The sequence below is a fragment of the Cupressus sempervirens genome, chromosome 4 (assembly GCF_028749045.1).
Source record: "Cupressus sempervirens isolate cs-2001-9-10 chromosome 4, ASM2874904v1, whole genome shotgun sequence".
In the NCBI taxonomy this organism is placed as follows: domain Eukaryota; kingdom Viridiplantae; phylum Streptophyta; class Pinopsida; order Cupressales; family Cupressaceae; genus Cupressus; species Cupressus sempervirens.
Window position 1 is genome coordinate 599,689,003 of NC_143121.1, and position 11,306 is coordinate 599,700,308.

Sequence of the window (11,306 nt, forward strand, 5' to 3'; positions counted from 1 at the left end):
AATACATTGCTCGTCCTTAGTAGGATGGCTTGATTGCAGTGTTGACCGACCAACTCTATCAAATAAATGACTAAGTGTTTGACATTAATAGAGAACAAACTATACGGATCAACACCAACATCAAGAGTATTTTTCAAAGTAAATAAGGACCATTATAAAAACATTAATTATAATATTTATTTCAATTATCTACCCCTCATAAGTTTTATACTTTCATTATTGTACAATTATCTCTTGACAATAATCTAGCCATCTAAAGTTATGAGAATCAAATCTTAAGAATATGGACCTACCATAAAATAACTTATTGAGAAAGAGATAAGTAGATTTAACACTATTTAAATCTATTGCTTATTGAGAAAGAGACAAGTGGATTTAACAAAATTTAAATTTATTGCTTATTGAAAAAAGATACAAGTGGATTTAACAAAGTTTAAATTTGTCTTGAATAATTATCAACAACTGCATTTTGAATAAAGATTAATTATAATATTTATTTCATTCATATCTATATTTAAAAAAAGTAACAATCATAAAATTTCAATATGATTTTTCACCAAAAGAGATCTAGGTTAGAAACATTATCCTAACAAAATTTCTATATTTTACCAAACTCAATTTCAACGTAAATAAGAACATTAAATATATATTATTAATAATTTGGAAAAAATATTCTTATATCTAAGTGTGTGATAATTTTTAAGTTATAATATATATTTCAATTATCTACCTACTAAATTCTGATAGATTATCTTTGAACTTGTGACAAAATTCTAGCTATCTAATATCAAGAGAATCAAAACTATACCTACATAAATTTTGGAGCACAACATTTCACCATAAAGAAACACATTCACTAAAAGATGATCTCTTAAAGTTGTGACAAAACCTCTTCTATCTAGTTTTAGGAGAATTAAAACTATTGCACACCATTACAAACAATATATTAAAATATTTAATAATAAAGATAAATCATAATATTAAACCTCAATGCAAACAGAACAAAATAATAATAATCTAAAACCTCATTATAATTAAAAAAAACACAAATCAACATGGACCAATGTTCTTGAAGAGAGGAGAACCAAAACTATATCATTATAAATTTTGTACATTCCACATTATCATAAGAACACATCAATTAACTTCACTCATTTCTCTTAAAAAATTATCTCTATAGTTATCACAAAAGCTCATCAAGTTCCTCTATTTGATGCGAGGAGAATCAACAAGAAAACTATGGCACATACCACTACAAACTATAGATTAATATATTAGAGAAAGACAGCAAATAATCTAAAGTCTCCTTAAAATATAAATTTAATGCAAAGGAGATGAAGATAGCCAAATAAAATAGTAAGCAATTTAAGAGCATTCTTGGGCAAGTTTGCTAGCCGCATAATAAGCCCCATCTTGGACAGAGAAGGCAAGGAAGACTTCAATGTGAAAAAGTTGTCATGGCCCCACACGTGTCCTTCAAAATGGCGTGCCCACAAAATATCACGTTATATATGTCTGTACCCCAATTATTGAGCTTCTGTTCACCCAACACATTAATCCCGATTACTGAAATCCAACGGCTGACATGACTTTTTTTGCCAGACTTAGATCTCCACCGTTGGATTCGCGAACATGGAAATAGCTGTGGCCGGCGAGATTATTCCGAGTGTCGGCTGCCGGGAAGTGTGCCTGCCGGCAAAGCTTTAGTCGGGCAGGGTCAGCTTGACTCGTATTACTGGTAACTGCCCGCGGGCAGCATCCAGCTCATGTGCACAATATGAAATTTGTCTGCAGACGTCGCCATTTTTACTTCGTTTTAAGCTAACGTATTTGAAATCAGTGAGCTGTACATTGAAATGCTGAGAGCTTCAGCACTTAATGGAGTACTGATTTTGCCCAAAATTTGTTCTTTCGACGAGGAAATGAGAAAGATTGCGGAAAAAGACTAAGGTAGGAAACTTTAACGAGGTTCCTTTGTGTAAAGATACGTTCTGTTTTGTTTTCAAATTAGCTGATTAATCGGGGTTTCTGAATTTTGATTACTGGGCCGCCAGAGGTATTGATTCGGGTGTGTTTAGTTGGAGTGAGTAGGTCAAGAGGAGAGTGTCGGTTGTTGTTTCTCTTTTAAGGTCTTTAATGGGGCGTTTGGCTTGAAGTGTGTCTGAGAGAGGGTTTTTAGGTAGTTGGGGTCAACTCCTGGTGCGTTTCAGTGCTGTGTTGAGCGGCAGCGGGCAGGGATTGGGCAGTGTGGAGCCTGAGCTGTATTGGGTTAGTGTTGTTTTCTTAAATGAGGGAGCTTGAGTGCCGTTCAGAGTTTTGACGGTGTGAAGTTGTAAATGATTTGGGGGAGGCTTGAGGAAGGGGAAATCTGTATTTTTTGACGGAGATCGAGTGTTTAATGTCAAATGTGGAATCTGCTTTTATTTAGATTTGTGTGTGCAAGTGCCAGAGACGTTTTTGATGGGGTTCTTGCAGAGAAATCTGAGTGCTAAAGGGGTTGGAGTTTGATCATTGGCGTTCTATGTTGATGCTAGTGCTCTGGTTTTACTGTGTCGAAAGGTGTTACAGTTGTTACATGTTTTCAGACGTGGCAGGGAAGTTGTTGAGTCTGGGCCTTGACAGGAGAAGATAATACGTGAGATTGTGTCTTTGCAGGGCTGTGTTACGTTGTAGGAGCTCTACATTGTGCTTGGATTGGAAGCTGCAATGGACGCTGGCTCTGGGATGTTTGCAGGTTCACGTAATGGAGATGATGTTGTGTTGATGCGTGGCGAAGGCGAAGCTGGGGTGAGTTTTCCGGTTGTTTCTTATGACACGTGTTACTGTAGGAATTTGATTTAGAATACATGTTAGAATGTAGCACGTTCTTACTGGATCTAGCCTATTGTTGATTACCGAGGTCAAATACGGATGATTTTGGAAATTTGGGGTCTAGATCTGGCTGAAAGTGAACTGAACTCATTTTTAACACTGTTGTTCTACTTAACTCCCAAATAGATAGCCGACTTTCGTTATAAAAATGCCAATTCAAGTTTTTGTAATCAAATTAGTGAGATGTGGCTGCTTCATCCTTTAGACTCAGATCCCTTCCCAGACATGCCAAAGAAGCCATGATTTGAATCACAACGGGTGCATCAATGTCGTAGGCTACATTTTGATAAACTGGCACGAGAGGAATTTGTGCACTCCAAACTCCTCTATGTTACTAGATCACACTGCTAGAACCAGAAATCTTCCTTCTATGTAACACAAACTGTAACATTTGTGCAGCAAAAATAGCCAATGCCGATAATTTGTCTTTTCTTTTACAACAGCTCCTTCCATCCATGTATGATTATGAACTTTTCAAGCTTCATCTCTGTTGTTGGGCTATTTACCTGGTTCTGGTCTATTTTGGCATTTGTAGGTTTTGTTAGTGTAAAGTGCGGGATTGTACAGCGGTGGACCCTGTAAATTATCCAGATCTGTTGCATTAGTATACTTCTTAAAATGCACATACATTTCCTCATCTGTGTGCCTATTTACTCGTAACAATGTGTTATTTCTAATCTGATTTCTCATTTTTTTGCGGCAAATGCAGGCTAAACCTACAAATCACTTAAGCGGCCAAGTCTGCCAAATTTGTGGGGATGATGTTGGGCTAACTGCTGATGGGGATCTGTTTGTAGCATGCACCGAGTGTGCTTTTCCTGTGTGCAGGCCTTGCTATGATTATGAGAGAAAGGATGGGAAAAAGTCTTGTCCGCAGTGCAAAACCAGATATAAAAGACATCCAGGTTTGAACATCTGTGGATTGCTTTTTATTTGACTATGATATTGTAGAAGTCAAAGTGCTGAAATGTGAACTAAACGTAGGGAGGATACTGGTTTCTAATTATATGCAATATGTGGAGGAATCCGATTGCAAGATGACTGGAAGAGTCATTAGTTTATAGCTAATCTGTTTTCTCTCTGTTTTGGAATGATGCCGACTAAGGATTTTAATTTTCCTACAAATAGGATGCCCCTGGGTGGAAGGTGATGAAGAAGAAGAGCATTCTGGGGACTTGGGGAATGATTATCATTACATGCCCCCAGGTGGTAGAAACGAAAAACAGAAGATTGCAGAGGCAATGCTGCATTGGCAAATGAGTTATGGCCGAGGGGAGGATGTTGGTGCCCCAAGATCTACGAGGCAGGAGACTTCTCAGACTCATATGGCTTTGGTCGCCAATGGTCAAGTGGTGAGTCCTGATGAGTGTTTTAGTAGTTTGCACTAACATATGCGTTTTAACTTTCCTTTTTCCTATATAAGCTCATACCATTCTATCGGACTGGAGTTCTGTAACCTTCCATACATGGATTGACTCTCTATTAATCAATTGCAGGTGTCTGGAGAATTTCCAGCACTATCCCCTGACCATGCTGCTGGTGCACTTCCTTCCAGTGGTGGTGGCAGCAAGCGGGTTCATCCACTTCCTTATGCTGACCCTACCCAACCAGGTATCTGTGCCATGAACTTTTTATAATTGCATTTTTCTGAATATTGAATAATATTGGTTTTCTTATGTATTATATAGGCAAAAACAAGTCATTAACATTGGTCTGCAGAAGCTAGAATGATTTAGTTGGTGTGCATAATGTCTTTCTTTTCATGTGGATGCTCAGAAATACTGAAGATTGTTTTCTAAATGTGTTGCCAGTTCAAGTTAGGATTGTGGATCATTCCCGAGACTTTAGTGCATATGGGTTTGGAAATGTTGCCTGGAAGGAGAGAGTAGACAGCTGGAAGACAAAGCAAGAGAAAAATATGTTGCAAATGACAAATGGTGGAATTGGAGACTATGTTTCGGAAGGGAAAGGAGGAGAAATTGATGGCGGTGATGGTGAAACTGGGGAGGATCTAATGTATGTCCATGAACTTTGGGATTTAGAGCGGAGTAAACTTTTATTTTCATTGTGCTTCTTGGTCTTGATTATTATTATCTGAAATTATTTGATGGCTTTGGCTGCGATAAAGTACTATGAGTAACATATTGTGTTCTAGTTTTGTATTTGTTTGTCTAGCAAACTTTTTGTGTGTTTGATCTTCCCTTTGATTAATTTTTTGTTGGTTTTGAAATTTGTGTTCTGAGGTGGCTCAAACCCTAAGCAAAATTTGAGTATCTCATTTTTGTTAAAGTTCAGGTTTATGGTTCCTTTGTTTGATATATTTCTAGCCATTGAATTTTATGCATTGAGAAAATTTCGACCTACAAGTGGAGTTCTATTCAGAATATGATAGTATTCTTACAAGTTATAAGATTGATGTCATTCAATTTGTTTAACATTACTTGCGTGATATTGAAATCATGCTTTTGAATTTGAGGTCATCTGTTTCATGTCTGAATTTACCATGTTATCGAAGCAATTATGATAGGATGCATCTGCAGATGGTTTTCATTGTTGTTTGGTTGCTTTCTATTCTTATCAAGTTATTTGTTTTGGCAGAGATGATCAAGCTCGCCAACCACTTTCCAGAAAGGTGTCCATTCCTTCTTCTAAGATCAATCCATATAGGATGGTGATTGTCCTTCGGCTTCTTATCTTGTGCGTCTTCTTCCGGTATCGCATCACGCATCCTGTCACCAATGCATATGCACTCTGGATCATCTCTGTCGTATGTGAGATTTGGTTTGCCATATCATGGATCCTGGATCAGTTTCCTAAATGGCTACCTATCAATCGAGAAACTTATCTTGACAGGCTTGCTTTGAGGTAAAATTATCATTCGTAGATACTATGTGTTATTTGATTCAATTTCTGTCTGCTATCGAACTGCCTTATGAGGACATGCTAATGCTGGTTAAAGGAAGCTTATGTGAAGGTTTTAAAAACCTGTTCTGCCTTACAGGTATGATAGAGAAGGTGAACCATCGCAGTTGGCTGCAATTGATATTTTTGTCAGTACAGTGGACCCTTTAAAGGAACCTCCACTTGTCACAGCCAACACAGTTCTGTCAATTCTCTCTGTGGATTATCCTGTTGATAAGGTTTCTTGCTATGTTTCGGATGATGGAGCATCTATGTTGACTTTTGAAGCACTTTCTGAAACCTCTGAATTTGCAAGGAAATGGGTGCCTTTCTGCAAAAGGTTCAATATTGAACCTAGGGCTCCAGAATGGTACTTTTCACAAAAAATGGACTACTTGAAGGACAAAGTGCAGCCTTCCTTTGTAAAAGATAGGAGAGCAATGAAGGCAAGTATAACATATTAGATTCTAAGTTTTAAATAATAATATGAATAAAGCTCTGGTGGTTTGTCAAGAAGTTGTTATTAGTTTGTTAATTCCATAGTAATAACTTTTCCTGATTTTGTTAGTAAAATCTTAATTGTTTCTTTTGAAAAGTAGTTTACCATATTGACCATTAATGTGGATTATAAATTTATAAGCATTTAATGTACAATAATTGAAGTATCAAGAGGAAGGAGAAACATTTAACCTTTGCTCTGCAACAAGTCTAGCCCTTTTAAATGCTCTATCATCAACATTAGATATATGCATCAAATTTTCCCTCTTATTTTTTTAACAAAGATTTTTGAAAGTTTCAAATTTGTTTTTTGGGTATGCTTCTGTATTTGTTGTGTACTTCGTGCACCAATTCGCGATGTCTAGAGTTTTTGCACTTTACTTTTGTTCCACATAGTTGTTCTTGAGATCTACTTTAGATTATTCCTTTTTATGCAAATGGAGTGAGCTTATTCATTTCCTCTGGGTCTCCAATCAGTACTTATTCTTTATGTTTTTTAATCCTTGTAGAGAGAGTATGAGGAATTCAAGGTCCGAATCAATGGGTTAGTTGCTAAAGCACAGAAGGTTCCTGAAGAGGGGTGGGTTATGCAAGATGGTACTCCTTGGCCTGGCAACAATACAAGGGACCATCCTGGTATGATCCAGGTATGAGGCATTCAAGACTTCATGAAGAAACCCATCTTATGTTAAATGCCTCACAGTTTTGTGTTCCATGTTTTGATCAACTTGTCAAAGCAGAGACGGTATTTATAATTATCATTTTGATTTACTTTTTGGAGTTCCCTTGTGTTTCAGGTGTTTTTGGGACACAGTGGAGGGCTTGATACCGAGGGCAATGAACTACCACGGCTAGTGTACGTGTCTCGTGAAAAGAGACCTGGATTCCAACATCACAAGAAAGCTGGTGCAATGAATTCATTGGTATAACCTTTACTTAAATCATCTAGAAGTGTGCTCATTGTATTTTCTTCATACGTTGTCACAATGCTCGGATTTCTTTGTCTTTATATTTATCTCTTGCCATGTACAGGTTCGAGTTTCAGCCGTACTCACTAATGGCTCTTACATGTTGAATCTTGACTGTGATCACTATATAAATAATAGCAAGGCTTTGCGTGAGGCCATGTGCTTCATGATGGATCCTAATCTTGGGAAGTATGTCTGTTACGTACAGTTTCCTCAAAGATTTGATGGTATTGATCGGAATGATCGGTATGCCAATCACAACACAGTGTTTTTTGATGTGAGTATATCTTCACACAAGACATATGCTTTTGCTTCTACACTATTACAAACTATACATGTTTGATTCAGACAAAAGGCTTTTCCAATTGAGAAAGGCTAGGGAGTGAAGAGCTGAAGTTTGTGTATTTTCTAAGTCATTCTTGAAACCCTTTATTAGCGAAGGTTAACTGTGCTTGAACCCTTTGTGGAATTGCTTGCCTAGTAATTATTCTTAGAAAAGTTTGTAAGAATTCAAGCCATAGAGTAATGATTATCTTAGTGGTAAAAATTAGAATCAGAAGGATGGTGGAGTATAAAAAATAATCTTCTAGCATATTAAAAAAAAATTCAATGAAACTGAAAAATATACCTAATATTAGTCCCTCGTATTCATAACTTGGCATGCAAGTGCATATGTTGGGGAGGCTTATAGTATTGGATTGCCTATCCTACTAAACAGGAACCTACATAATTTTTTTTTCTAAAAATATTAATAAAACAATCAAAAGTATCTTAGCATAGAATATTTTGCATTGGTGAAAACTCTTTTTTTCCTACTGCACGGGTGTATAAATCAGCAAGCATTCACAAGTAAATATTTGGGCACAAATTGGTGGTTACAATCATTTTCACTATTCCCGTCAACTAACAACACAAGAACATTCTAAAATAATGCTAAAACAATCAAAAGTACCTTAGCATGGAATATTTTGCATTGGTGAATCCTACTGCATGGGTCTATAAGTGTATACACGAGCAAGCATACACAAGTAAATATTTGGGCACAAATTGCTGGTTGCATGCATTTTCAGCATTCCTGTCAACTAATAAGCTGCATGGTTTACTTTGCAGATCAATTTGAAAGGTTTGGATGGGATTCAGGGACCAGTATACGTGGGTACAGGATGTGTTTTCAATAGAACAGCACTATATGGCTATGAACCACCTCTCAAGCAGAAATCTAAGGCATCAACATGTCTTACATCATGCTGTGGGGGAGGTAGAAAGAACAAGAAAGGGAATAAAAATCATGCAGACAGCAAAAAAGCATCAAAGCAAACTGACTCCACTATTCCAATATTCAATCTTGAAGATATAGAAGAGGGTGTTGAAGGTGAGTCAAATTTATTTATTTATTTTTTCTTATGGTGAATATCTCTATCATGTCTTACATCAGCATTTTCTCTTATGAACTCAAGGTGCCGGATTCGACGATGAGAAATCACTTCTTATGTCTCAGAAGAGCTTAGAGAAAAGGTTTGGCCAATCAGCAGTATTTGTTGCATCTACCTTGATGGAACATGGTGGTGTTCCTCAGTCAGCTACTCCTGCTGATCTATTGAAAGAAGCTATCCATGTCATTAGCTGCGGTTATGAAGACAAGACAGAATGGGGAAGTGAGGTATGGAAATACAATGTTATGCTATCAGAGTGCAGCTATTAGATAACTCATTTTGTTGTATAACATCTAATTGTAATAAACTGTATCTGCAGATTGGGTGGATTTATGGTTCAGTCACAGAAGATATTTTGACTGGCTTCAAAATGCATGCACGTGGCTGGAAATCCATTTACTGCATGCCTGCGCGCCCTGCATTCAAAGGTTCAGCTCCCATAAATCTTTCTGATCGTTTGAACCAAGTGCTTAGGTGGGCATTGGGTTCTGTTGAAATTCTTCTCAGCCGTCATTGCCCAATTTGGTATGGCTACAGTGGAAGGCTAAAATGGTTGGAGAGGCTTGCATATATCAACACAACCATTTATCCAGTGACATCTATTCCGTTGCTTGTATATTGTACACTTCCAGCTGTGTGTCTTCTTACTGGAAAGTTTATCATCCCAGAGGTAGAATTATTAACTTTCTTTTCATTGCCTTCTATCTATGGCTATTTTTTTTTGTTCACAAAAAGCATAGCAACTTCAATGGTAATGTGTTGTCAAATGGTTTTGATTAACTTTATCATCTATGTACATGCAGATCAGTACATTTGCAAGTATCTTTTTCATTTCGCTCTTTCTGTCTATTTTTGCAACTGGTATTTTGGAAATGCGATGGAGTGGAGTTGGTATAGATGAATGGTGGAGGAATGAACAATTCTGGGTGATTGGAGGTGTGTCATCTCATTTTTTCGCAGTTATCCAAGGGTTGCTGAAGGTCCTTGCTGGTATTGACACAAACTTCACTGTCACATCAAAGGCTTCAGATGAAGATGGTGATTTCACAGAGTTGTATATGTTCAAGTGGACTACCCTTTTGATCCCACCTACAACCTTGCTTGTTATAAACCTTGTAGGAGTAGTTGCAGGTGTCTCCTATGCTATCAATAGTGGTTATGCATCATGGGGACCACTGTTTGGAAAGCTCTTCTTCGCTTTTTGGGTGATTGTCCATCTTTATCCTTTCCTCAAAGGTCTGATGGGAAGGCAGAACCGGACACCCACAATTGTTGTTGTATGGTCCATTCTTCTTGCATCTATCTTCTCATTGCTATGGGTGCGGATAGATCCCTTCACTACCAGAGTGACAGGACCAAATCCAGTGCAATGTGGCATTAATTGCTAAGTATTTTTACTATATTTATTCTTCTTGCACTGCGATTTATTGATCCAGGCATTTTTCCTCATTCAACATTTTAAATGATTTACTGGGAGAACCATTTGGACATCTTTTGGCAATAAATAGTAAAGAGTGATGGGACACTGGCATGATTTTGGAGAGTTGGGACTGCCTTGAGATTGTTGTTTCTGGCATTGACTCTTACTGCCCAGGTTGTTGGATGCAGTTATATTACCTCTCAAGAACAATGCTCCTGCAACCTATAATAGTGGTGAGATGCCTTGTAAGTAACTGTTTCATCGTTATATATATATAGCTTATTTATCAGGACAAGGCCAGTGCTCTCGAAGGATTTAAGTTATTTAAATGATGTTTCTAATGGGATGACAATCGAGGTTTCTATTGTTCTTAGTGGTCCATGACAGGATTTCGAGTCACCCAGATTATTTATATGGCAGTTGTTGGGGCTATTGAACTTTGGACATGAAAGCTAAGAATTTGTGCCGACTAGAGTCTGTCAGCTGTTTGTTTATTGTTGGCTCTAGATGATTGATCTGTCTTTGACAATTGTCCAATGATGAGATGGATATATGTATGCAGTATAATCTTAGGGTAGTGCCTGGCTTAGCCTGAACATTTTAAGATTTGTGGAAGATTCTTTGTAATAATAAACTCTCTTCTATTATTCTTGACTGCTGAAATGCATGCAATGGAATTCGGGATTTGGTATACTCAAACCTCATCCCAATCTTGCTAATAATATCAGGAGCATATTCAGTCAAATCAACATGCTTTTTATTCTTGGTTTTCTAGTACTAATTTGGTGGATGAGTTAATTTTTTAATAATGGTAGTTGTTGAAAGGAATTGGTATCAATGCATTTTATGAAACTAAAGGCCCATAGGTTAGCAATCGCATTTTTTAGTACCTTTATATCCATGCAATCCTTGCATTTGCCTCGGGGATTGTTGCAGCATTGTTTTACATCTCTCTCTCTCTCTCACACACACACACAAGCACAATTAAGTCATAATCAGGCATGAGAATATTTATATCAGCTTTAAATAGTTCAATTAGGGAGATGCATACTCTGTAGACAGTAAGAGATGCTACTAGCTTATCAGAGTGTACTCTTGCCAAGAGGCACACGGGAATTTATGTTTCTGGTCTTACGGAGAATACCATTCTTCTAAAAATTGCTTCAGTTTAGTAAGTTTGTACGGATACTATATATATTTTATGGATAATGTTTC

The 11,306-nt window shown here is 37.2% G+C and overlaps 1 protein-coding gene across 2 annotated transcripts; it reads left to right on the plus strand.

Annotated features, from left to right (window-relative positions):
• Nucleotides 1-1,846: 1,846 nt before the first annotated feature.
• Nucleotides 1,847-10,836, plus strand: LOC149562638 (putative cellulose synthase A catalytic subunit 8 [UDP-forming]). 2 transcript variants are annotated; one of them, XM_089826104.1, is made up of 15 exons: nucleotides 1,847-1,950; nucleotides 2,656-2,787; nucleotides 3,581-3,776; nucleotides 4,000-4,223; nucleotides 4,368-4,482; nucleotides 4,683-4,887; nucleotides 5,470-5,736; nucleotides 5,873-6,222; nucleotides 6,784-6,917; nucleotides 7,068-7,193; nucleotides 7,303-7,515; nucleotides 8,349-8,610; nucleotides 8,696-8,898; nucleotides 8,991-9,341; nucleotides 9,475-10,836. In XM_089826104.1, the coding sequence occupies exons 2-15, from the start codon at nucleotides 2,707-2,709 to the stop codon at nucleotides 10,057-10,059; spliced, it is 3,312 nt and encodes a 1,103-aa protein (XP_089682230.1). In that variant the 5' UTR covers nucleotides 1,847-1,950; nucleotides 2,656-2,706; the 3' UTR covers nucleotides 10,060-10,836. The 2 variants fall into 2 exon arrangements, with proteins under 2 accessions (XP_089682230.1, XP_089682231.1); XM_089826105.1 differs by having other exon boundaries at nucleotides 5,873-6,218; nucleotides 6,780-6,917.
• Nucleotides 10,837-11,306: the final 470 nt, after the last annotated feature.

Bases quoted from the DNA above. Each gene is read 5' to 3' on its own strand.
- LOC149562638 (XM_089826104.1), top strand. From the start codon at position 2,707: ATGGACGCTGGCTCTGGGATGTTTGCAGGTTCACGTAATGGAGATGAT. The intron at 3,777-3,999 runs GTTTGAACATCT...TCCTACAAATAG, and splicing joins CAGATATAAAAGACATCCAG to GATGCCCCTGGGTGGAAGGT. The intron at 4,483-4,682 runs GTATCTGTGCCA...ATGTGTTGCCAG, and splicing joins TGCTGACCCTACCCAACCAG to TTCAAGTTAGGATTGTGGAT.